The 25,875-nt window shown below is 33.8% G+C and overlaps 15 protein-coding genes across 15 annotated transcripts; 7 read left to right on the forward strand and 8 right to left on the reverse strand. All coding sequences in view use genetic code 12, as the record gives it.

Moving 5' to 3' along the window:
* Positions 1–90: 90 nt before the first annotated feature.
* DFJ63DRAFT_333320 (DNA-directed RNA polymerase III subunit) lies at positions 91–891 on the reverse strand (the record flags this gene model as incomplete). The annotated part of the gene is made up of 1 exon (XM_064907836.1): positions 91–891. One exon carries the CDS (start codon positions 889–891, stop codon positions 91–93), a length of 801 nt encoding a protein of 266 aa, XP_064765196.1.
* Positions 892–1,134: 243 nt separating this feature from the next.
* GCN3 (translation initiation factor eIF2B subunit alpha) lies at positions 1,135–2,071 on the forward strand (the record flags this gene model as incomplete). The annotated part of the gene is made up of 2 exons (XM_064907837.1): positions 1,135–1,495; positions 1,530–2,071. 2 exons carry the CDS (start codon positions 1,135–1,137, stop codon positions 2,069–2,071), a joined length of 903 nt encoding a protein of 300 aa, XP_064765197.1.
* Positions 2,072–2,085: 14 nt separating this feature from the next.
* Positions 2,086–3,540, reverse strand: DFJ63DRAFT_283696 (uncharacterized protein; the record flags this gene model as incomplete). The annotated part of the gene is made up of 1 exon (XM_064904738.1): positions 2,086–3,540. One exon carries the CDS (start codon positions 3,538–3,540, stop codon positions 2,086–2,088), a length of 1,455 nt encoding a protein of 484 aa, XP_064765198.1.
* Positions 3,541–3,745: 205 nt separating this feature from the next.
* On the forward strand, positions 3,746–5,157 carry ASC1 (40S ribosomal protein RACK1). Its single transcript, XM_064908810.1, has 2 exons — positions 3,746–4,468; positions 4,699–5,157. Exons 1-2 carry the CDS (start codon positions 3,950–3,952, stop codon positions 5,104–5,106), a joined length of 927 nt encoding a protein of 308 aa, XP_064765199.1. The 5' UTR covers positions 3,746–3,949; the 3' UTR covers positions 5,107–5,157.
* A 29-nt stretch (positions 5,158–5,186) lies between these two features.
* Positions 5,187–6,896, reverse strand: DFJ63DRAFT_302292 (uncharacterized protein; the record flags this gene model as incomplete). The annotated part of the gene is made up of 3 exons (XM_064905459.1): positions 5,187–5,497; positions 5,555–6,561; positions 6,604–6,896. 3 exons carry the CDS (start codon positions 6,894–6,896, stop codon positions 5,208–5,210), a joined length of 1,590 nt encoding a protein of 529 aa, XP_064765200.1. The 3' UTR covers positions 5,187–5,207.
* Positions 6,897–7,015: 119 nt separating this feature from the next.
* On the reverse strand, positions 7,016–8,344 carry DFJ63DRAFT_283159 (dihydrofolate synthase; the record flags this gene model as incomplete). The annotated part of the gene is made up of 1 exon (XM_064904699.1): positions 7,016–8,344. One exon carries the CDS (start codon positions 8,342–8,344, stop codon positions 7,016–7,018), a length of 1,329 nt encoding a protein of 442 aa, XP_064765201.1.
* Positions 8,345–8,521: 177 nt separating this feature from the next.
* MED11 (Med11p) lies at positions 8,522–9,226 on the forward strand (the record flags this gene model as incomplete). Its single annotated transcript, XM_064907838.1, has 1 exon — positions 8,522–9,226. The coding sequence occupies one exon, from the start codon at positions 8,522–8,524 to the stop codon at positions 9,224–9,226; it is 705 nt and encodes a 234-aa protein (XP_064765202.1).
* Positions 9,227–9,281: 55 nt separating this feature from the next.
* On the reverse strand, positions 9,282–10,446 carry PSF1 (DNA replication protein; the record flags this gene model as incomplete). Its single annotated transcript, XM_064906773.1, has 1 exon — positions 9,282–10,446. Exon 1 carries the CDS (start codon positions 9,986–9,988, stop codon positions 9,284–9,286), a length of 705 nt encoding a protein of 234 aa, XP_064765203.1. The 5' UTR covers positions 9,989–10,446.
* Positions 10,447–11,278: 832 nt separating this feature from the next.
* DFJ63DRAFT_321896 (uncharacterized protein) lies at positions 11,279–13,093 on the forward strand (the record flags this gene model as incomplete). Its single annotated transcript, XM_064907374.1, has 2 exons — positions 11,279–11,351; positions 11,445–13,093. 2 exons carry the CDS (start codon positions 11,279–11,281, stop codon positions 13,091–13,093), a joined length of 1,722 nt encoding a protein of 573 aa, XP_064765204.1.
* A 4-nt stretch (positions 13,094–13,097) lies between these two features.
* Positions 13,098–18,685, reverse strand: GCN2 (serine/threonine-protein kinase). The gene has a single exon (XM_064906774.1). The coding sequence runs from the start codon at positions 18,514–18,516 to the stop codon at positions 13,390–13,392; it is 5,127 nt and encodes a 1,708-aa protein (XP_064765205.1). The 5' UTR covers positions 18,517–18,685; the 3' UTR covers positions 13,098–13,389.
* On the forward strand, positions 18,686–20,724 carry MRE11 (MRX complex nuclease subunit). The gene has a single exon (XM_064906775.1). It carries the CDS (start codon positions 18,726–18,728, stop codon positions 20,697–20,699), a length of 1,974 nt encoding a protein of 657 aa, XP_064765206.1. The 5' UTR covers positions 18,686–18,725; the 3' UTR covers positions 20,700–20,724.
* DFJ63DRAFT_35642 (uncharacterized protein) lies at positions 20,720–21,750 on the reverse strand. The gene has a single exon (XM_064908795.1). It carries the CDS (start codon positions 21,638–21,640, stop codon positions 20,741–20,743), a length of 900 nt encoding a protein of 299 aa, XP_064765207.1. The 5' UTR covers positions 21,641–21,750; the 3' UTR covers positions 20,720–20,740.
* A 110-nt stretch (positions 21,751–21,860) lies between these two features.
* DFJ63DRAFT_311012 (uncharacterized protein) lies at positions 21,861–22,370 on the reverse strand (the record flags this gene model as incomplete). The annotated part of the gene is made up of 1 exon (XM_064905681.1): positions 21,861–22,370. The coding sequence occupies one exon, from the start codon at positions 22,368–22,370 to the stop codon at positions 21,861–21,863; it is 510 nt and encodes a 169-aa protein (XP_064765208.1).
* Positions 22,371–22,477: 107 nt separating this feature from the next.
* On the forward strand, positions 22,478–24,080 carry DFJ63DRAFT_37234 (uncharacterized protein). Its single transcript, XM_064908814.1, has 2 exons — positions 22,478–23,987; positions 24,052–24,080. Exon 1 carries the CDS (start codon positions 22,569–22,571, stop codon positions 23,832–23,834), a length of 1,266 nt encoding a protein of 421 aa, XP_064765209.1. The 5' UTR covers positions 22,478–22,568; the 3' UTR covers positions 23,835–23,987; positions 24,052–24,080.
* DFJ63DRAFT_35895 (uncharacterized protein) lies at positions 23,928–25,859 on the forward strand. The gene has a single exon (XM_064908805.1). The coding sequence runs from the start codon at positions 24,020–24,022 to the stop codon at positions 25,835–25,837; it is 1,818 nt and encodes a 605-aa protein (XP_064765210.1). The 5' UTR covers positions 23,928–24,019; the 3' UTR covers positions 25,838–25,859.
* The last annotated feature ends 16 nt before the right edge of the window (positions 25,860–25,875 follow it).

Below are 25,875 nucleotides of genomic sequence, written 5' to 3' on the forward strand. Positions count from 1 at the left end.
TCTGAGCCGCATGATGCAGTCACGTGCGAGGTCTAATATCTGAAAAATTTCAAAATACTAATATACACATACATTATTTTACATATCTACTTAAGAACTAGTTAAGTCATCTATATAATTCATTAAACTTGATTCGGTAGACAATTCTTGGTCTGGAGCATTGGCGAAAACCTCCTGTTTAATAGTAGAAGCAGTAGTTCCATCGGCAGTTTCCCATCTTAATGCGACCCATTCTTCATCTTCAAATTTCTTAATTTGTTTTAAGGATTCTCCCAAAGCATTACCGAATCCATCACCATGAGTGATTTGAGCACCTGATTTAGAGGCTGATTGAAGGATTTGAATATTGTTTGGTTTATTATTTTCTGCAGCTTCTGCTTTTCTTTGAGCTTGGTTTGATGCATCTATATCATCAATATATTTGAATGAAGTACGAAGTTGAGTAGTACTTTCAACTGGCACAAGCACAACTTTTTTATTATTTCCTTCTGTAACTATTTTACCAACGTATAATCCACCTTCAGTTCTATTTAAAACACCATTCAAGGTTTGTTGGCCAACATCTTCACCCCATTCATCTGCTTTACCAGCATTGAAAAATCGAGATGTATCTAATGGCAACTTGACTTCTAAGAAATTCGTTTCTTTCTTGATGTTGGATTTGTAATAGGTTCCCTCGAGTGGTCTATTCTTAGAACGACCTGGATATTGTATGACGTGGAATTTATTGACATTAGTAGATGGTAGATCATTTAGCACTAAAGGGATTGAATCAACGATTGGATCGTCATCTTCTTCTATGGTTTCTGGTGCATATTGAAGTTGGGAATGGACATCCTCTTCTTCTTCCTCTATAAACAACAGATTGTGTTTACCCAGACGTTTGGACATGGTTGATGGTTTACTGTTTGAAGATGATGAATTGAAAAATATCATATTGATTTGATGGTTTATAGTTCCTTTAAAAAAATTTGGCACACTCATAACCGGAACTCAGAACTCATCACGTTTTTGCACTGTTAAAATTCTCGGAATTTGTTATGACTCTGCGAAATAAAATTTATTTAACGAACTATCAGATTTGAAGTTTGGCAGCAGGAGTTTTGAATACAAGATAGAGTGTAGAACATAACAATGACAGATAAGGAACAATCATTCGATATAACAAAGACTTATCTTAGGTTCTTGGAAGAAGATTCCGATTTAACCATGCCGATTGCGGCTATTGAATCCTTGGTTACCATGTTAAGAGTTAAGCAACCATCCACATCATCAGAATTGATCAAGTTGGTCAAATCAAACATAGATACATTAAAGACATCCATTCCTAATGCCATTTCACTTTCTGCTGGTTGTGATTTATTCATGAGATTTGTGTTAAGAAATACCAATTTATATTCTGATTGGGAATCATGTAAGAAGAATTTAGTTGAAAATGGTGAATTATTCGTACAAAGAGCCAAAGCATCAAGAGAAAGACTGGCTGAATTTGGGGGTACCATTTATAAAAGATGATGATACAATCTTAGTCCATTCATTTTCTCGTGTGGTATATCATTTATTATTAAAGGCTAGAACTGAAAAATTAATTCGTTTCAGAGTGATAGTCACCGAATCAAGACCAACTGAAAAAGGTTATCATATGGCTAAATTATTACGAGAAGCAGATATTCCAGTGGAAGTGATTGTTGATAATGCTGTTGGTTACGTTATTCATAAAGTTGATAAGATATTGGTTGGTGCTGAAGGTGTGGCTGAAAGTGGTGGTATAATAAATCATATAGGGTCTTATCAAATTGGTTGTTTAGCCAAAACTAATAATAAACCATTTTACGTTGTTACCGAATCACATAAATTCGTTAGACTTTTCCCATTGGCTCCAAATGATTTACCTGATGATATTGCTAAAATAATTGAAAAGAGTAATAGTCAAGAACAAGATAGAGATCTTTTAAAAACTCATTTAATTGATTTCACACCTCATGAATATATCACTGCATTGATTACTGATTTAGGAGTTTTAACTCCATCAGCAGTCTCAGAAGAATTAATTAAAGTTTGGTACGATTAACTGTATATATTTTACTAATCTAAACCATTATATACAATATGTTTCAATGCTTCTTGTAGACTATTTGTATCGAAGAAATCACTCTCCCCTTGTCTCTTCACCTCTACACACTTAATATTTTTGGTACTCTCTAAATACTCTTTATCAACGTGAATGTTAGAGTCATTCATGAACACAAGATGACTGATATAATTACTCCAATCAACAGTATCTGCATCGTCAGATTGTTCAGAGTACCTTGCCAGTTGAATGATAACATTAAGGAAATCAACAGCGGCCATTCCAAAAGTTTCTCTATCAAAGCAACCATTCAAAAGTAAGATTTTCTTTTTCGTGGTTTTATTTTCAGCAATAGCTTTACCAACACCTTTAAGAATCACTATGGGTACTATACTTGTCATAAGTGATCCAATGGAATAAATCAACACGTTTGTATTGGCTATGCATGATGTAACTGTATGAGGAGCAGTAGGCCGTATTTCTTGTCCATAAGGAGAAACGTAAAATATACGTTTTATTGGGGAAAGCAATGGCTCTATATCTGTCTTGTTGAAATGTAATTGTGATTTCTTTAACTCTGGATGAGTGTATTGAGGTACATTACCTAATTCTTCTTCATCGTCATCTTCTTCATCAACCAGCTCAGGCACCAAATAAGAGTTTCTAGAAAGAGCTACTTCATTAATCGGCACATCAATGTTAATACCATCCAAAGCAGGTGTTCCGAAATAACTTGTTCTTATCATATCTTCGGTAGGAGATGATGGTCTAGTTCTATCAATCGGTGGTGGATACACGTCTATGACTATTTCTCTATGAGATGGATGTGAAATTTGTGATTGACCCGTTATGATTAATCCATTTTCAAGTAAAGCACTTATATGATATGTGAAATTGGTATTGATGCATGGTAAGACTTCTATCAGAGAATCAATCTCTGCTAACTTACAAAATAATTCAATGGCTGAGTCAAGCGAACCAACAAACAATCGAACACCAGTTAAAAACAAATTTCCTATATTAGCAAGCTCATATCTGAATTGTTTCTTCGAGGAACTTTGAGAATATTGATATTTGGACCGTTTCAATAATTCAACATGGATATGAATGAAAAATGCCCGAAAGATCTCTTTGGTTGACGTGTTGATATCAGACCAAAGTTTGTGCGTACCATCAACGATTGAATTCCACTCATCTTTCGCTATAGCAGGATCGGAGGATAACCGAAAGCTTAGCAATACTCGTAATGATTCCTTATGAGGTGGAATCAATCTGGTTAATCTTGATCTTATATCACCGATGGCAGGTCCGCCGATGACTCTAATGATCTCAGATGTTGAACCTCCATTATCCAGAATGGGAAGAATATATGATACTGTTGGAGCGATTGATTTAAACACGGATACTAATTCATTTGTAGCAGTACCACCGCTAAGTACTACTAGCTTAAAGTTCTCTTCACTTGTCATTATCTCTATAGAAGGCCAGCTTCGTCGTATGAATCGTAATGTGGAGTGATGTTTATCTTTGGGGTTCCAGCCTCTTTTGACTCTTGTAACCTTAAAGCCCCGTAATATACAGGAAAATCTGGAGTATACTGCGGTGTGGATCCGATCTAGTTTACTGCATATAACTCGGTTAAAAAACAGTCACTGCTAAGATGTGTAATACCGAGAACGCTGTCGTAGTTAATTTCAGCACGGTCTCTCATCTTCGAATTTTCTCAGATGGATTTGGTCACATGACCAACTTTTGGTAAAGGAAAAAAAAATTTGCCAAAACGGTGTAGTGAAAAATTTTGGAAAAAATTATTTAGTATTGGATCAACCATAGTTTAAGTTCTTCTTTTTTAAGTATTCAAAAACTATAATCATTACAATGTCTGACGAAGTTTTAGCTTTAGTTGGTTCTTTAGAAGGCCACAATGGATGGGTTACCTCATTAGCCACCACCCCAGCTCACCCAGATTTATTATTATCCGGTTCAAGAGATAAAACCTTGATCAGATGGCAATTAACTGGTGGAACCCAATACGGTGTCCCAAAGAAATCCTTCAAAGGTCACTCCCACATTGTCCAAGATGTTACTATCTCTGCTGATGGTGCTTACGCTTTATCTGCTTCATGGGATAAAACTTTAAGATTATGGGATTTAGAATCAGGTGAAAGTACCAAGAGATTTGTTGGTCACACCAGTGATGTCTTATCCGTTTCTATCTCCAAAAACTTAAGACAAATTGTCTCTGCTTCAAGAGATAAGACCGTCAAAGTCTGGAACACCATCGGTGAATGTATGGCCACTTTAACTGGTCACAATGATTGGGTTTCCGCTGTCAGAATTTCTCCAGCTGAAAAATCATCCACTGTTATCTCTGCTTCATGGGATAAAACCGTTAAGGTATGTTTTAATTTTTTTAATTGATAATTTTTATTATCACTGTTTTATAATTGTTCATGATCCTAGATGATGTATTATTATATTTGCTACTTCGGACGGGGCTCGCCAGCTTCGAATGAGACATATTATTTATCACCAAGATCTCTGATATCAAAAAGATCATGAACAAATTGTAAAGTTTTTTTCAATTCAATTGAATTCAATTTACTAACTAATGTTTTAATTTTTAGTCCTGGGATTTAATTGACTACTCTGTCAATGCTGACTTTATTGGTCACACCGGTTACGTTTCATGTATCACCTTATCCCCAGATGGTTCATTATGTTCATCTGCTGGTAAAGATGGTTCTATCTTATTATGGGATTTAAACTCAAACGAAACCTTATACACCTTAAACGCTAACGCTGAAGTTCATGCTTTAGCTTTCTCTCCAAACAGATATTGGTTAGCTGCTGCCACCTCCACTGGTATTAAGATCTTCAAATTACAAGAAAGAGATTTATTAGATGAATTAAAACCAGAATCTGACGGTAAAGCCCCAGAAGCTATCTCTTTAGCTTGGTCTGCTGATGGTCAAAACTTATTCGCTGGTTACACTGATAACGTCATCAGAGTCTGGCAAGTCATGACTTCTTAAATGGTTTAGGTTTTTTATAGACAAACAACTTTTTAAGTAGGAAAACAAAAATTCAAATATATATTTAATCAATATACTGTATATTATTAAAAAAATTAACTTCAATTAAATAAGTAAAGTTTACCACTGGCACTTCCACCAACAGCCCAATTCTGAGTTGGATGCATAGTAGCAACAGCTGGAACAGCTCCAACTGATTCAGATAAATGAGCTATGATTTGACCCTTTTGATCATAAACATCTAAACCTCTATTCATATTCGCTATAATGAATTTTTGAATTCCATCTTCAGGTGCATACTGCCATCTAGCTTTAAGGATTGAAACCCATCTACCTGTTTGACAATTATGTTTGATTTTATTAAATGGTCTGAAATCAGCAGTATCAATCTCTGGCTTTTTAGTAATTAAATGTTTTGAATCCCATTCAACAATAGGCGTGGAGCTACCATCTGAACCACTAAAATCAAAAATATTAACTGAATCATCATAACCATTACAGACTAATCTATTATCACTATTCCAATCTACGGTTGAAACAGAAAGTCTGGAAATATACTTCCCATATAAATGAGGAGATGTTTGATCTTCATATTCGGACCATTCAGCATTACTTTTTGAAGTATTTCTTAAATCCCAAATTCTTAATGATCTATCTAATGAAGCAGTAGCAATTTGATATGATTTATTTGGATTAATTGAAAATGCACCAATCTTTTTATCGTGTAATCTTAATAAGCTCTTCATGGTTGGACGTTTGAATTTAGTTCTAGTGTCATAACTGTAGAAATTTCCTGACAATGTAGTCATATATAATACATGAGGATCATCACGACATTGGTTGATATCAGACACACCGAGAGCATTATCACCTGTCATTACTGGATCGCTCAAGTAAGCTAATTCACTCGATTCAAGTTTATTTAAATCCAATTGTCGTACTGAACCATCATATGAAGCGGAATAAATCTTTGAAGGAGCTTTTACTGGAGTTAATATTTTTGAAATTGATTTCCCATGAGGTCTTAAGATTGAAACTAATGGTTCATCTTCGTTTTCATTTGGAGAGTCTACTGCCCAGATACCTATATTACCATTGGTATCACCAGCCATTACCACTCTATCAGTTGTGGATGGATGGAAATTAATAGCAGTGATTCTATAATGAGCCACTTTAATATCTAATGGATCAAATTTTTCATATATCTTTAAATTGTCAAATTCCTTTCTCTTGTCTTCTAATACTTTGTCATCATAAACTGGTGCCTTTCTGATTTCTTCATAGAAATCACCTGCTGAAAATTTATTACCAAGACTACTTAATAAACTAAGTACTTTATTATCCTCAGGAAGCTCATCAGTAGTTTCTTGTTTGACTTGACCATCTTCCAACTTAATCACTTTATCTTCATTTTTAAGAGATCCCAGTTTCTTATCAGTGACAAGATCCATTAAACTGAAATCACCAAATAAACGCGTCCTCCTAAGTCTTTCCAACTCTTGTTTCTTTCTATCCTTTTCATCCTCTTCTTCTTTGATCTTAGCGAATTCCTCGGGATTCTCAAGTTCAGATTTGATCCCAGCTATACGACGAGATCTTCTTGATGGTTCAGCAACTTCTCGTGGGGTATAAGTTTTAGTAACTTTTCTTCGTTTGGTATCTTTCTTCTTAGGTACTTCATTTGTAATTGATTGACTTAATGAATCCAAATTTAATTGTTTCAAAAGTTCCCGATTCCTTTGAATATTCTCCTGTCTCTGTCTTTCGAATTCTGACACAGTTGGAGCCATTGTGACTTAATATGTATTACCTGTCTACACTGATCCCCTGATCTCTATTCTATTTTTCAAATTTTTTTTATTTTCACACAAATTTATCGCGCGTCGTATATTCGGTTTTCCCTGCTAAATTACGAAGGAGGAGAATCCACATATCGAAGCACATCTCCACATAAGTATAAACTACCACAAATAACCACCGGTCTCTTATCGCCATTATCTCTATACTTCGATACGATATGGGTTAAGATATTTGAAATGTCATTTTCTATAATTGGATCAACATCATTAACGAATTGTGATGCTTCATTTTGTAAATATTTAATATCATAACTATGAATCCATGGCATTTGTTCAGGTTGAGTGAAAGTAGTCACTATAATCGTATCTTTCTCTTTATGTACTATTGGACTTAATACAGTATCGATTTTCTTACCTGACGTCATGGCAATAATGAAAATGATTCCAGTTTCATTATCTTTATTCTGTGATCTTTGTAAATCCAAGTACTTTCCAAGTTCAATGGCTGCACTTTCATTATGAGCACCATCTAATAAGACAGAAAGGTTTAATTTTGGGATATTGATCTCTTGTAATCTTCCAGGCCATGATGTTTGCGATATACCTTGTTTAATTTGATCGATTGAAATATTGACGTATTTGGATATATTTAACAATTCAATGATCTTTAAAGCGATACTTAAGTTTTGTAATTGATATTCCCCTCTTAGTGGTGAAGATTTGATTACTTCAGATCCAATTTCATATTGGAATTGAGGTAATTGAGGAGGAGGAATCGACTCACTTGCACCATCCACTAAATGAACTTGAGAACTTTCCAGTTGAGCCTTCTTCTTGATTACTTGCAAAACTTCATCGTCATTAGATCTATCCACTACACAAGGTATATTTGCTTTAATAATCCCTGCTTTTTCAAATGCAATGGCAGATAAGGTATTTCCTAATAAATTCTCATGATCAAAACCAATCTTAGTTATACCAGTAGCAATCACCCCACCATTATACTCTGCTTTAGGATCAAATGGTTCTAATACATTCGTAGCATCCAATCTTCCACCTAATCCTACTTCAATGATCGCAATTTCAATCTTTTCCAATTCAAAAATCTTAAATGCCGTTACCGTTAATAATTCAAATTCGGTACATCCCAATTGTAAGATTTTATTCTGTTCCAATATGAAATCATTTATTTTATTGAATTTATCTCGAGGATAGACTTCATTATTGATCGATATACAATCATTATAATATAACATATGAGGGGAGGTGAATCTTCCATTTCGTATTTTTGAATGAGTCAATATGGATGAAAGATAGGCTATGGTTGAGCCTTTACCGTTTGTCCCTGCTATATGAATTGATTTGAAGGCATTGATATGAGGATTGTTAAGATGTTTCAATAAACTCGTTATTCTCGATAAGCCTAGATCAATTGGCATGATGTGGTGTGGTTATGTTAGTCTGGTTTGTTTCTGAAGAGCACCTGGTAGAGACTTTTGCAAAAAAAAAAAAGTGAAGTTCAAAAAATATTTGTGAGGGAAGTATCTACAACTTAAGATTCTCCATACAATCAACTTCTAATAACCAATTTACCAACACACAAACACAACTTAACCATGTCATTGATAGAAGAAAAGGCCGACACATATGTTCAAGAAAGACTAGATGCCTTATACGAAATAGATTGTAAGATCGTATCCTTATTAGATGGGATATCGACCTTATTTCAAACTTACTCCACCACCAAAAACAACACCAATACTCATCAATTAAAAGAACAATTATCAGATCAGACCGAGAATGTATATGATATATTGAGTAAAGTGGCTATTGATTTACGTAAGGAGGTTAAAGCTATGGATGGGAATATTGGAGTGTATGATAAGAATAAAGATGGAGTTATGATTTTACCTATTGGGGTTGAACAAAAGAATTCAAGTTTAGGTAAAAAGAAATTGAATGAATCATTGAAGGAGTTAGATGGGTTATTGGGTATAACTGAAGAGGAGGAGGTAGTGGAAGAGGAGGTGGTTCCTAAGGAAGAACCTAAACCAGAAGTGAATGATAAAGATGGAGATGTTGATGTTGAAATGGAAGAAGTTGAGGCAGTTGTACCTACTGACGATATACCCAAGGAAGAGGAACCTACTGTGGAGATCAAAGAGGTGGTACCTGAAATTGCCGTTGAAGAGACTAAGGATGAAGTTAAAGAGGAAGAGGCTACTGCTATTACGACTGATATCCCTACTGGAACTATTGTAGAGGATAAACCAGAGGAAGCTGAAGCTGATGATGATGATGATTTATTTGAAGATGTATAAATAGTATTAATAATGCAAAATAGAATAAATAAATGAATAAATAACTATAAAACCCCTTTATAACTCTTCTAAATACCCTTGTTGAATTAATCTATCCACATCTGATTTTCTAACGTAGAATTGAGAATCTTTAATTAAATTAAACGATCCATATTCAGTCTGGACTTCACCACCATCTTTCAAAACTCTTACATCGATGAATATATTAGTTGGAGGTTCAAGATCTCCTGATAAGTCTATATCGTAGAATTTTGATTTATAATTCAAGATTAAATCTTGATAACTTTTGAGATATTCTTGTTCGGCATGATTTAAATTATCAAGAGATAATTGGGTGGTATAGTTATTATAAATTGAGTTTGAGTCATGGATGGTTGATTTTGGTTTAGCTGTGTTAGCAGTACTTCCATTGGAGGTAGTACCATTATTGGTGGATGATTCTAATATAGGATCAATATTTAACCAAGAGAATTCAACGATTTTCTCAGCTCGAAGACGTTGATAAGCTAATAAACAACGTTTATTCCGCCTCATGGATAAAAGAGTGACGAATAATTGACATTGGTTTATTTTTAATTGTTCTTCAGAAAGATTATCTTGTTGTAATTCCTTTTCACTTGATAAATATTCCGAATCATTATTTAAATCTTGAATTTCTTTAAGGATATCTTTGACTAGATCTGTTTGGTAGAGTGGTAGTTCTGATAAGTTCAGGGTACGCTTGGCGTCCAAGATTAGTTTATTCGCTATATCCCCATACATTGGTCTGTAGTTGTAGTTGTGGTGATAATAGCTCGTTTGATGTAATGCTTTGATTGATGTTTGAGTTTTGATATTATGATTTGAAATTTTGAACTGTAAATATTTTTAGCGCGTATCAAAATTTGTATTTTGGTGAATCACCATAACAAACCACAAATTAAAATGCAAAAAATGGGAGATCAACTGCAAAACCATAGAGTATCCCCTTACTACTATTAAACCACATAAGAAGAGTTGAATAACCAGTTTAACATAACATGAGTAAGACGAATGAATCATCTATTCGTACCATTTTTAAATGAAGTTGTAAGTAACATGTACTGTGGCTAATTCTAACTATTAGTTAAACGTGAATTAGATCCATATAATTTTACTCATTGTCTTTTTGTATACATATACATATTCAAGCTGAAATCATATTGGAATCTACACTATAAATAATAATTTTACTACAAATGCTTACAAGATTATATATTTGATTTAAGTTTTGGTCAATTTACACTAAAATACATACAAAAGTTCATTGTTTACTTCTAATTGATATAATTAATAAATTTCCAATTACCCAACACTTTTCTAATTTCAATTAACTTAATCTAATTTAATCTGATACCCCTTATCAACCCCAAACAACCATTTATCAATATCATATATATCTGGGATAACTAATTTTTAATTAAATTAAAATTACTGTATTTGGAAAGTTTGAAGAAAAAAAGGTTAAAAGTCGTGCGACACTTAAAGAATGCATGTGTTCACTTCTGTTGTTGTTGTGGTAAGTAACTGTAAAAAATAGGAGAGACATTTTTTTTCTTTTTTTATCAAAATCAATTTTGAACATTTACAACCAAACTGTTCTTTATACCGTTTGATCCCCAACTATTAGTTAGTCAGACATCGATATCATCCATCAGTGGAAATCAAATCATCTGAATCCATTCATACCCCTTATATTATCTCATACTATCCTTATCCTCCATCTGGCAAAAACAAAAACGATCTCATCTACCAGATTTAAACGAAAGATAAACACAACACCACCCCACCTAACTTCACCAAGACCCCTTAGTTTACTTAAACCTATACCCCGTTCATTTCATTTCACTTCACTCCAACATATAGGTACCGTATTACTATACCTTCCCTATCCTACTCTTATATGTTCCCTTAACTCATTGGAACTTTTATTCACTTCATAGTCTTCGTTCCTTTCCCCCCCTTTTTTTTGTACTTCCGTACGGCTACACCCCATAGTCTATAATTACATCTTTACAACACACATATCATATCATGGCATTAGATTATTCCACTACATCCACTTCACCGATAATGTCATCTCAAAATAATATCCCTCCTATTTCAAGTAGTGGTACAACTCCTCCTAGATACACCACCTCGAATAATATCAACATTAATGGTAATACCAGTAATGGTCATCCAATAACTCCTCCTCCAGCTCCACCATCATCCTCAGCTTATTGTTTCATCTCTGATAAAGATGTTCATTGTGTTCCTATCAACTCATTCAATTCATTTTCGGATAACTTTTTAGCATTAGATAATACTGCTAAACAAAATGATGAAGCAGATTATACTCCCGATAAATTATATCTTAAAAATAAAAATTTATTATACAGTTTGAATAATCCATCGTTATCTGATTTAGAATTAGAATCTCCAACTTTAGTTAATGCTCAACTTAATACTGGATCACCTCCAACTCCAATTCATCATTTATCAACTTCATCGATTGTAAATGGTAACAGTCATTTTCAACAAACTCCTCTAACTACTATTACGAAACCATCTAATGATATCAACTTACCTGCTATAATCAATAACTACTCCACCCATGCTATCTATTTACCTCGATTAATCGTCAACTTATCAGAAAACTTGACCACTGAATTTAAAGAATTAAAAGCTTTATTAATTAAGATTTTCCCAACTTGGTCTCCTGATGATAATATAACTTTAAAACAATTGACTGGAGGTATAACCAATATGTTATTATCCTGTACTAATCATCAATTGAATGTTACAGTCTTAATAAGAGTTTATGGTCATGGTACAAATTTAATCATTGATCGTCATCGTGAATTCATCCTGCATCTTATCCTTAATTCTATTGGATTAGCACCACCTATTTATTCCAGATTTAAAAATGGTTTGGTATATGGTTACTTATCAGGTAGATCATTGGAACCTAATGAATTATCCAATGAGAACTTGTTCCCGTTGATTGCTCAAAATTTAGGTAATTGGCATAATCGTTTAGATTATAAATTAATTGAAAATGGTGTAGAGAAATTAAGAACTTTCTCAATGAATTTAAAATTAAAATTAAAAGCCAGTAATCCAACAACCACAACAAGTACAACTTCAACTTCATCTAATACTTCATCTCATACTAAAACTAAAAAATTCAAGAAAAAATTCATATCGAATGTATGGGAATTACTTGAAGATTGGATTGATATCGTTCCTATAAATCCTGACCTTATATCTTCATTCGATGGTAACTTACCGCATGAAGTTACCAAAGATAATTTGAAATCAATCATCAAAGAAGAATTCTATTGGTTGAAAGATAACCTTATCAAATCAAATTCTCCCGTCGTGTCGTCTCATTGTGATTTATTATCAGGTAACGTTATTATCCCTGATGATTTCGATATGGATAAACCAATCACGGAATTACCCCCAATCGAAGAGAACCCTATCAGATTCATTGATTATGAATATATGTTACCTGCTCCTCGAGCTTTTGATATTGCTAATCATTTTGCGGAATGGCAAGGATTCAATTGTGATAGAAGTGCCATCCCAACTCCACATAAATCAAACTTAACCTTGGTGAAATGGGTTAAGGGATACTTGGGAGATCTCAACGCCCCAATGGATCAAGTGGAAGATTTGATTGAAGAAATTGCTACTTTTTACGGATTACCTGGTTTTTATTGGGGAATTTGGGCTATGATCCAAAGTGAACTTTCAAATATCGATTTTAATTATTCCAATTATGGAAAATTAAGATTGGAAGAATATTGGGTTTGGAAAGGTCATTATTTAAAAAAACAACAACAACAACAACAACAAAAATAATTCTTCCCTCATAACTATACTATACTTTTATTAATACCAGATTTTATAAAATTTTACATCTTTTTAATTGCTCGTTAGTTTGTCTTTTCCCATACTTTGACATTTTATTATATATTTTTATATATGCATATAGTTTTTGTTTTTCATTTCTTTTGCTTTTAATAATCCTTTCCTCCCCTTTCTCGTTTACATTTGGTTTTTTAATAGAGTAATTAAATTATTTATCGTACTATTATATTATTATTATTATTATTTTCCGTACTATGTTTCTATTTATATATACATATGTCGGTTCGTCATCTTTGTAAATCTATTAAGGCCGTTTTTTCACTCTTTGGTGAATATAATACAGCAAATTTTTGTCCTTTGGCACTCTCTTTCATTAAGGTATTATAAATATTCATAGCAAAACTCTTCGGTAAATTATTAGTCGAATAGACAACTTTCCTAACCCATTCTTCTTGTTGTTGAATCGATGTAATGGCGATCATATCCAAGACTTCATCTCGAACATCAACTGTTATAACTGGCGATGCTGAGATATCCTTTAAGAACCCAGCAGAGGCAATTTTAGAATCATTCTCTAATTCCCATTTCTCACGTTTATTATTCTTACGTCCCCTAGGAGCATCATTAGGGACAACAATGGCTCGTTGATCTATTTCCATTGAATATGATGGTCCGAGATCTTCTGCTTTATGCATATCATTTAATTCTCCATTATTATTATTACTGGTACTGGCATTGAGTCTTTGTTCATTTGATTCAGATTGGTTTGATTCAAACAATACCTTTCGTTCTTCAATCTCTGCTTCTAAATATTCTTGTAAATCTTCATATTCTAAATCAACTTCCTTAGTTGAAGTAGTAGTTCTAACTCTTAATGGTTTGAAAGTATTATTCTTCACTTTCTTCTTACTATGTGTTTTAGCTTGTCTAATTATAACTAACCAATCAGCACCATCAGCTCGAGCCTGCGATACTGTATCTTCTTGAGGATCTGATAATACGATATCACAACTAATGTTATGGGCCCATAAGTCTTGAGCAATTAGATAAGTTGATTGTATCAATTGAGCATCGTCTAAACATGTGACTAATACATCACACCTCCTACCTTTCCAACGATCCAAATCAACATCTACTACTTTCATCTTTCGATTCAACATATTCTTCATCAATAAGAAAATGAATGTTGAATTCAACGAAAATCCAACACCATAAGGTGTGATCGATTTAGTTACATCTTTATTTGAAAATGAACTGATTAATGCATCATATCTTCCTCCTGTAGCAATTCTAGTAAGTCGACGATTTTTATCAACCCTAAACAATGCTTGAAACATAATTCCATGACTATAATATTTACTATTATAATTACTTAAAGGACTCAAATAAATCGGAGTATGAATTCCTAATGTCTTTAATATGTCCTTAACTCGATAAATATATGCCAAAGCACGTTCAATTCGAAGTAAATAAGTTGAATCAACCATCAATTTTTGAAATTTATGAGTGGCCTTTTCAACATCAACTGTGAAATCAAATTGATCAATTAAATCCTTTGTAACTGTATGAGGAACCTTGAATTCTTCTCGAAGGTATCGTTTAACTTCTTCAGGACTCTTATCAATATTCAATTGCGATAACACCCCAAATATCTCATGTCGTTTATTTTCATCAACGCCATAATTTTCAAAGGAAAATGATAATACAGCATCTAAAATAGCAAAATGATTGATAATGATTACAGCAGATGAATTCTTGATCTTGAAGCAAGGTAATGCTTGAATGATCTCATCAACTGCCTTAAGACACTCGGCATCACTTAATGGCTTATGAGATACATCATGCCCCACAATATCAAAGGTAATGGAACTGTACTTATTAGGAATACCTGATCCTCTTAAATTAGGTCTGTACACAAACTCATGTCTATATAACTTCGACAATGTCACATTGGATCTACTTAGAAATCTAGCAGTTGGTAATGTTAAATCATAAGGTAAAGTCAACACTGAACCACTCCTATCTAATACTTCATACACTGATTCTCGGTATTGGGCTGGTGCTTTTGGAAGTAAAATATTGGAATTAAAATCTTCAATAGCACCGTGATTGTTAAAAATTCGGAAAACTTCCAGAAGAATCCGACTGAATAATAAATAATCCTTACTAGATGGATCAAGATGATTTAAGTTTGAATTTTTATTTTGATTGATATCAAACATTAGATCCTTAGCCAACAGATACGGTTGAGTGAAAAGAGCTTCTCTGACTTGTTGTTGCCAAGGAGACGCTGGATCAGCCAACGATTTCAAAGCTTCTTTAATCACTTGATCTTGATGTTCTACAGGTAACCAACCACTTTGCAATAACTCCAATGCCCCAGGACGTTTCTTTGGATCATGATCCAATAACGATGTAATAATCTTTTTCTCTGTTTTATACTTTGATTCCGTGAAATTAGAAGGGAATTCCATTGATTTCAATCTTAAATCATTCAAGGTTCTTGCACGTTCCATCCCTGTTGCCAAGGAGTAACACATCTCGAAAAATATAATACCCAATGAATACATATCAACCTTCTCATCATATGAACCTGTGGATACTTCATTAGCAGTATAGAACAAAGTACCAACAATTGTAGATAATTCCTTATTAGCACTAGATGAAACTTGATTATTTTGCAGAATAACTGAAGTGAATTGTGAATTCTTTGCAAGACCAAAGTCACCAACTTTAACATTGTTGGCTTTATCTATGAAAATATTTATAGGTTTTAAATCTCTATGAATAAATCCTTCTCCATGAATATACAGAACTGCTTCTAACAATTGCCTGAATAACCTCCAATACTCGCTGGAATTACCTGGTAAGCCTTGTTCAATCAAGTTCAGCAATGTATTATTTTCACAGAACTCCATCTGAATATATAAAATGGATTTCTGTACTGGTAATGGCTTTGGAGAAACTGCCTTTTCATAATGATTATCAGATTCATCTTCAGATTTGGTCTCAGCTATTGATTCAGCCTTTTCAGTTAATCCATCCTGATCACTAGTCGAGTTAGCAAATTCTAAAATATCATCCAAATCATCCTCTTCTTCACTACTATCATCGAATTCAATACGTGGATCAAATGAGTTAGACATGAAGTCTACTTGGAAAGAGTTATCATGACTAACCAAAAATGAAGAAGACCTAGCTTGTATTGGGCTTCCAAATGCATCATCATTTTCGGTACCAGTTTCTGTCTCAGTCTCCTCTTCAGATTCTACTTGTTGTTGAATTTGTTCAGGAACTTCTTCCACCCAAGTACCATAATAACGGACAATATACTGATGGTTGAGCCTAGCCAAGGAAAGAACTTCACTTAATAATGAGTCTAACTTATCAGACCGATGTTTGATTTTTTTAATTGCATAGAACGTACCTTCCATACGACTTCTAGCTTTTACCACTTCACCGAAACCTCCTTTTCCTAATCTTCCTATTTCTTCAAAATCCCTTTCATATCTTCCCAAGTTTCTTTGGTTTCCTGCCATCAAGTTATCACTTTCACCAACATAATTTGGGGCCAAACTTGTCTTACGAACGGACATTTGAGAAGTCAAATCCTTTGCATGTCTGCTTAATCCTAATTTATCTTGTCTTGCAGTATCAGGGACACGAAGACTATGAACATTGCTTGGTTTATGTACAGAATTATCACCAACAGCAAGCTGATGTCTCATACCTATATGTTGGTTCACTAACATTGGACCATCTCTCAAAAACTTAACTGCATTTAATTCCAATGGAGTGGAGCGTCTAGAAATCTTAGATTGTAACATCTTTGAAAGTAAATCGTACACAAGACTCGAATATGGCTCTTCACCTGCATACTCCAGCAGGCGGAATTTGTTAGTGAATTCTTCAGGAGATGTGAATATAGATCTCACAGCATTATAATTAATCATAATACGGATGAACAAAACACCTAAATCCCAAACATCAGTCTTCTGGGTGTGTGCATGATTTGCTTTTAACTCAGGAGCCATCCAGTTATCGGGTATGTAATTGGAGTAGAATGAAGCCTTTGAAGACGCGTTTATATTCTTATGCTTTTCTAACATTTTCAATAATTTGTAACCATAAGAAGGATGTCCTAATTTTAAAATCTTACTTGAACTAGAATTTGCACTTTCAGAATCACTGTTTGCAGAATCTCCAATGTAAAAATTATTTGACTGATAAATGAAAACTGTTGATGGACATATCAATTTATGAATAAAACCTGAGTTATGTAAATACTCAAGTGTTGGAAGTAATTGAATCAACCAAGCCCGAGATAATGGCCAACTTATGAACTCTGCCGTACGTAATACTTCATCAATTGATTCAGAAGTTGATGAGAATTCATTTAATAATCTTACTTTCCAACTACCATTAACTCCTTCGACTTTATCAACTTGGAAACCAAGTAATTTGACAATGTTATCATTCTTAAGACCAATTACCATTTGAAGTTCTCTTTCAAGATCTTGGATCTCTCTCTTTCCTGCTTCTGTATGCCAGTGCGAATTGATAAAATCTATCTCTGTCAATAAATATGATAATTCAATATCTCGTTGATCAAGGGTATCTTGTAATAAAGGAGGTAAGTAAGGTTTCACAATGTATTGACGACCTAATCCAGATAATAAATCTCTTTTGAAATATTTGATAAAACCCAGGATTGCTCTGAATTTGACTTTTATTCTTGACTTAGGTAATTCATCAACAATAGGATTTTCAAAGATAAAGTACTGACTTGGATCTTTTGGTATCAACTCAGCATCATTCAATGTGAAATCAACCTCATTAACACTATCTTCATCATATTCATCTCTTATCTTTAAGATTTGCTTGTTCAATTCTTCATCTTGTTTCTTTTTCGCAAGTTCTCTTTGATGACTCTTACGCTCCTCCTCCTTCTCCATAGCTAGTCGCTCATTCTTTAAACGTAACTCTCTTTCTTCTTCTAAGGACAATACTTTCTCAGTTGTCAGTTGGAACTCATCTAACAATATCTTAACCTCAGATATGACAGTGAATGAGATCTCTTCTTCAGGGAATTGTTTGATTAAATCTTTAACTTTTTGTTCTATTTGCAGCACTCTTGCTTTAAGTAATCCCTTTGGCAGTAATATTTTGATTTTAGCAGGCGATAGGGGATATGTAGGAGTGAACTCAATGTCTAATATAAGGGACAACGTTGGACGATCTTCATTCTCACATGATTCTAAGAATGCTTGGAAATGAGGACTTGCCTTTTTATTCCAGATCAATTTAGTAGGAGTTATATCTTTGATGATGTCTCCATAAATTGAAATAACACTGGCTACTTCTTCCTGTTGCCGTATCTCTAATTCCAGAGATACTGACACGTCGTTACTCATAGTATAACCATCAATTGATATATGTAATTAAGGAACAATTGTTCTATATTGTTAAGAGATGTTATAATGAAATGGGTTGACATCATTTATTGTGACAGTATCATCTTTTTTTTTGGATTTTGAGATACGATCGATACTTTGGAAATTTAGTTTTGCATCAAATTGAATAGTCATACTTTGGTTTATCAAAGTTGTTCAAACACACCAACATGCCATTAATTGATGACATTGAAGAGGATGAAGATACAATCAAGATTCTATTGACTACCGATAATCACGTTGGTTATAATGAAAACGATCCAATAAGAGGAGATGACGCGTGGAAGACATTCAATGAAATCACCAAGTTAGCGAAAGAACATGAGGTAGACCTTCTTGTTCAAGGTGGTGACTTATTCCATATCAATAAGCCATCGAAGAAGTCATTATTCCATGTGATGAAATCGTTGAGATTGAATTGTATGGGTGATAAACCATGTGAATTGGAATTGTTAAGTGATCCAAGTGTTGGTCTTTCTAACGCTTTCAATACCGTCAATTATGAAGACCCAAATTTAAATATATCAATACCAGTGTTTGCTATTAGTGGTAATCATGATGATGCAACCGGAGATGGAAATTTACTGCCATTGGATGTTCTTTCAGTCACAGGTTTAATAAATCATTTTGGTAAAGTACCAGATAGTGAATCCATCACAGTGTCACCTTTATTGTTGCAAAAGGGTAATACAAAGTTAGCATTATACGGTATGGCGAATGTGAGAGATGAAAGACTACATAGAGCATTTAGAAATGGGATAGTTAAGTTTCAAAGACCAAATATTCAAACTGATCTGTGGTTTAATTTATTCTGCATCCATCAGAATCACGCACAACATTCTATAACGTCCAGTATTCCAGAGAGGTTTCTTCCTAGTTTCCTAGATTTCATATTATGGGGTCATGAACATGAATGTAAACCTCATCCAATTTTCAATCCAGATACCAAATTTGATGTTTTACAAGCTGGATCATCAGTGGCGACTTCTTTAACTGAAGGAGAAGAAGCAGAGAAGTTTGCATTTATAATGACCATAAAGGGAAAGAACTATTCGATTGAACCTATCAAGTTAAAAACTGTAAGGCCCTTCATAATGAAAGATATTGCATTACTGAAAACGGATCTTATGACTGGAACAGCTTCAAAATCAGACGTGATAGCTTATTTGATCACTGAAGTTGAAAAAATAATCGAACAAGCCAAGGTAATGTTTAAAGAAAAGAATCCTGATTTGTTTGATGAAGATGATGATACAGAAAGTGAAGCAAAGAAGATACCGTTGCCATTAGTAAGATTGAAGGTTGAATATTCTGGTGGATATGAAATTGAAAACCCAAGAAGATTTTCCAATAGATTTGTGGGCAAGGTTGCTAATGTTGATGTTATACAATTTTACAAGAAAAGAACATTCGAACCCACTAAGAAGACCAAATTCGTGGATAAAGATTTGTTTGAATCTGGATTAAGCTCCAAGAAGGCTACTGAGCTTAAATTGCAAGATCTTATTAATGAATTCTTAAGACAAGCAGATTTATCGTTAATCCCAGAAGCAGGAATAAATAATGCAGTTAATAAGTACATCGAGAGCGAGGATAAGAATACTTTAAATCATTACATTAAGAGTGAATTAAAGAAGGAGACGAAAATGTTGCTTAATATTGATATTGATGATCAAGAGTTTCATGGTCTGGATGAAAAACATTCAGCCAAGGTTTTCAAACAATTACTTGCTCAAATCAAAACCGACAAACCTGTAGCTGTTGATGATGAAGAGGATAAGAACAACACTGACACTTTAAATACTACAAAAGCTAAGAAGAATAACAGAAGAAAACAACTTGAATCAGATAGTGAAATGGAAGAAGAAGAAGAAGTTCCAGCCAAGAAGACAACCAGGGCCAGGAAAACTCCAGCAAGATCATCAAAAGCCAAGAGTACCGAAATTGTTGTTGATGATGATAGTGAAGATGATGATAATTTTTTGATGAGTGATGGCAACGATGACGATGATGAAGAAATCGTATCTGTTGATAGTGAAGAGGAAGTGATACCAAAGAAAACTAGAGGGAGACAAACTACTGCAAAAGCAGCAAAGTCTACAAAAAGGAAATCAAATCTCAAAGATAGTATTATGCGGATTTAATATTGTATATACAAGGAATGAGTGGTATTTAAATAGTCTATTTATTCAAAAGTAGTAGCTTCTTTTACAAGATCATCAATATTAAATGATTCATCACCAACTGTAAAACTCTTTAAAAGAGCCAATTTCTTCTCAGGAGACCCCTTTAACATTTGAGCACCGTAGAATCGTTGAACATTTAACACCAACAATTGAGCTTCATCCATGGATAAAGAACTTTCAACTTCACACAGACCATTCATCAACACAATACCTTTATCAGTGAGTTCTTGATGGAACATTAAAGTAGTATGAGGTTTAGCATATTCTTTATGAAGCTTGTATTCAGCAACAGTAGTGAGCATGCAATGAGTGGTCGATGGACCGATGAATGACCATTGAACAAAATGCATTTCATAACCTTCTCCTTCTTTTGGTAATGGTAAAATGAAACTTGGGTGCTTAAAGGCATTAGCGTAGATTTCACTGAATTGTAAATCAGTCAATACAGCATGAAGAGATCTTTCTATATTTTGGAATCTTGCTTTCCAGATCAATTCAACTTCCTTAGCAGGAAGGTCTCGTATCTTGTCCACATCAACATATGATTCCAAACGTTTATAAGGACTTTGAGGTGCCTTTGCATCAATTGGAGATCTGACTTTGATGACTTTGGAGTCTTTCCTTTCAGCAGCCAATTTCTTTTCATATTCTTCTAATTCAGTTAAAGGATCAACTGCATTGAAAGCTTTCTTGGCCTTTGCTATATCGTCTTTTAATTTGGTTTTAAGTTCATCAACATCATTTAAACCTAATTCTTTAGCTCTTTGTTCTAATTTTGCTTTATATTTCTCAGCTAAATCGGTAGGAGATGAATAACATCTTCTGAAGACATTGACAAGTGATCTTCTAGAAGCAACTGCCACAGCAATAGATCTATTGGTTAATCCCAAACGAATCATGGTTAATGGTTATTCCTTGTAGATGTTCTTCTAAATCATGAACTTTCAACTTTTCATTTTTAAATTTTTCACCCAACTTTGATTGCCGCATTGAACCGTTATTACACACAAATTAATTTTGATTGCAAAGTGATACTATAGTGTATGGTCTATATCTATTATCATTATCTATATACAAGAATGCACATTACTTATCTATATACAATGTGTTATTAACAATTTAAGCTTTTGGATCTTTACTTCCATCCACAGAAGGTAAACCTTGAACATCTTCTTCAGCTGTACTTTCCTCTTTCTTAAATTCTTCTGGAGCATCTTTAGCATAATGTCCTAAAGTAGATTGCAAGCTTTCTGGTATATCTTCAAAGGCTAAATCTTCTGTACCTGTAGCAACAGATTCACCCTTTGCCTTTAACACATCTTCTATATTGAATTTGTTATCTTTAAATATCTTTAAATTATCAGCTATCAAGTGGCGACCCTTACACCCAGGGCATTGAATCAACACCGAACCTTTGTAATAAGCTTGTCTTGAGAATGTATGCGATGAACGAGTATCACACTTCTTACATGTGAATGCTATCATTAATTGGGGATTATCTACTTTGAAACTAGCATCAGTCAGTTTGGTGGAGTTAAATTGAACTCTTTGGAAATTGGTTAATTTTGGCATTATGAATCTTTGGTAAACAGGAACACGCCTCACCATTGCTGGCACTGTTCTTAACATGTATCTATACATCATGAACTTCTTCTTTAATATTCTATATCGTAATTAGACGATAAGAAGGCTATATCAATAAGATTTGATTATAAATTTTTTTGAAAAAAAAAAAGGTTGCGATTCAAAATAAATTTTTTTGGAACATCTTTGGTAGATGAGTTTGTAAATACTTTTAGGAAGAAGTAAGGGGGAAGATAGCTCATTATGTCAAGTCAGAGCTGGAAGAGGATACCAAGAACGTTGCAGTATATGCTAAGGCTATACGAAACGGCTTCCAACTCCCTATCAGTCTATTCAAATCAAGATGTGAGAACATTCCTACAAAGAAACTCACAAGAGTATAAGTTCTTCCAAAGATATAAGTTGATACGATCAAATGAATTTGATAATAGTGCATTCCCTCCCATAATGGCTGAAAGTATCAAGCCATACTTTGATGATAAGTTAAAATTCAATTCAATTGATGATATACCGACAAAGGAATTATTTAATATCCCCAAGAATGATATGCTTGACTCAGATGATTCGATCCATACCATGTATTCAAGAACCGTAACTCAATCTTCCGATTACTTTGCCAGTTTAATCTCATTATTTTCGTCCACATTATCGCCTCGAACTGAAGTTCCAAATATAACATCGTTACAGAATTCATTTAAATGGTATACCAAGCTTTTAAATAATACTCCAATAATTTTCTTCCTTAGTCAGAAACATAGATTATTTTCAAATACTTCATTGTCCAAGATAGACAAAGCATATTTAGATTTGGAGTATGAGATTACTGAGATAGCGAATGACTTAGGAAAGAATGTTGATAGATCTTATCATTTTACAAAGTTGGGATTAATAGATATCTTTAACTTAGCAGTGAAACATCAAGATAAATTCTACAAACAAAACATAAATGATTTTGATGAAATTTTATCTACTATAAATTGGCAGGATTGTGAAGATGATGGATTGTGTGAACTGTTAATGTCTCATAAATTATACGAAATTATAGATAGTAAATTCAAACCAGTGTCACAGGAAACATTAGATTATTATCTTAATCAAAATAAATTTGAAAGGTTAAAAAGAGCATTTATCAACAAAAGAGCAATCAGTGCTCTTCCTTATGATTTAATATATTCCACAACTTACATGTTATGTATCGAAGATTCAGTAATTGATGGTGATTATTCCAGGATACTTCAAACCATCAAATCTTCTGATTTCGAAATCATTGGAGCTAGATTATCATTAGATAACCGTGTCATACTAGAAAATATACCTAGAACTATAGAAGCAGCTGAAAATACTACTGGCTACGATACATTATTACAAAAGGCCAAAACTGATAGAACCAAAGAACCAAGTATAAAAAGCTTATTCTCATTCATTGGCCAAACCAATCTTGTTACAGTTGAGCTAAACAACAATGAATCATCAGTATACTTCCTCCCTCCCAAAAACCCATCACTGTAATGAATGAACGAAATGTACATAGAATAATTGTATATAAAAGGTTAATAGAAATAAAAAAAAGTGTATATATGCAAATTTGATTTCTCCGCGCATTGAAGATCAACTTTTTCAGTGTTCAAAATAGAGCTTAATTCAAGTGAAATTAGTGTGAAAGTAAGTAAGATATCATAGATCAAGAGACGACAATGTCATATTTGCTAACCTCTAGGAGATCAAGGCTACCAAGACTAATAGCTGGGATTGTGGTGCTAACTCTTCTATATGCTGCCATAAGGAATTCTTCGTTAAAATCCGATACATCTCTTGGACCTGTGGATGACGTAACTGATCTTCTTCAATTCAATCAGGATGGAAGCTTACAAGTGATTTCAAAAAAAGATACCAAGAAGAATGAGGCAGTGATTCGTCCAGGATCTGAACAAGATTTTATGCATGCTATGAATAAAGCAGTGGGTAAGTGTCCTGATTATGTTGATTACTCCCAAAAAAGACATCCACCATATTCATCAGGTCCATATAAATACCCATTCATGCGACCTCCTCCTAAATGTAGGACATTCACTTCCAAAGCTGTTGAGGCATTGATTAATGATTTGAAATCCAAAGCCATTGATGACGATCTTGCTCGTTTGATTGAGAATACATTGCCAAATACATTAGATACCACAATCTTATGGCACAAATCATCTTTAAAAGATAAGTCAATTCCTCATCCCCAGACGTTCGTGGTCACTGGAGACATTCATGCTGAATGGTTAAGAGATGCTGCAAGACAATTATCAGTATATCAACCCTTAATCAAATATGATCCCGATTTGAAGGAATTAATTAAAGGTGCTATCAGCACTCAAGCATATTACGTGGTCACTTCTCCATATTGTAATGCATTCCACCCTCCACCAGGTTCAGGTGTAAAGAGAGGTAGTACAGCCGTGGATCAAGTCTTTCCAAGACCAGATTGGAGACAAGTTTTTGAATGTAAGTATGAAATCGACTCCCTAGCATCGTTTTTGACATTAAGTAATGATTATTTTGAAAACTCTGATGGTGATATATCATTCATCAATGGAGATTGGTTGAACGCATATGAGAAGTTATTAATTGTCTTGAGAAGAGAATCAAAAGCATCGTTCAATGAAGAAACAGGTCAAGCTATGAACTTCCATTATTCTTTCAAAAGACAAACTGATATAGGTTCGGAGACTTTACCATTAGGTGGTGTGGGAAACCCTGTCAATTTTGGAACTGGACTTATTAGAAGTGCATTCAGACCTAGTGATGATGCTACTATTCTTCAATTTTTCGTTCCTGGTAATATTCACGCCTTAACTGAATTAAAGAGAACTCGTAAGAATTTCTTGAGGGATGATATTATTACCGATATTGATATTTCGTTATTAACTACAGTTACTGATGAATTTATCAGTGGTTTAACCAATGGTATTGAAAAGTACGGTATCGTAAACCATCCAATCCATGGTAAAGTTTATGCATATGAAGTCGATGGTTACGGTAGTGCTATATTTATGGATGATGCTAATATTCCTTCATTATTATCTATTCCTGATATGGGGTTCACCAGTGTGGATGATCCAATCTATCAAAACACTAGAAAAATGCTTCTTCAGAAATCAGGTAATCCATATTATTTACAAGGAAATAGTTTCCAAGGTATTGGAGGTCCTCATATTGGAATCAATAATGCTTGGCCAATGTCACTTTTAGTTATGATCAGAACCACTGATGATGATGAGGAAATAAAGAAGAACTTGAAATTAGTAATGGAAACTACTGCTGGATTAGGTTTAATCCATGAAAGTGTTAATGTTAATTCAAGGGGAGGTAGGGATTACACCAGACCATGGTTTGCTTGGAGTAATTCTGAATTCGGAAAGACCATAATTCATTTGGCAAAACATAAACCACATCTTGTTTTTAAAGAGGAGTTTGCTCAAACTCCCTACAATATTGAATCGGTACTAGCTTCACTAGTTGAAAATTAATAGAATTTATACATATATATATTATACTATAATACAAG

Source organism: Scheffersomyces coipomensis, assembly GCF_036884675.1.
Source record: "Scheffersomyces coipomensis strain NRRL Y-17651 chromosome Unknown DFJ63scaffold_1, whole genome shotgun sequence".
NCBI lineage: Eukaryota > Fungi > Ascomycota > Pichiomycetes > Serinales > Debaryomycetaceae > Scheffersomyces > Scheffersomyces coipomensis.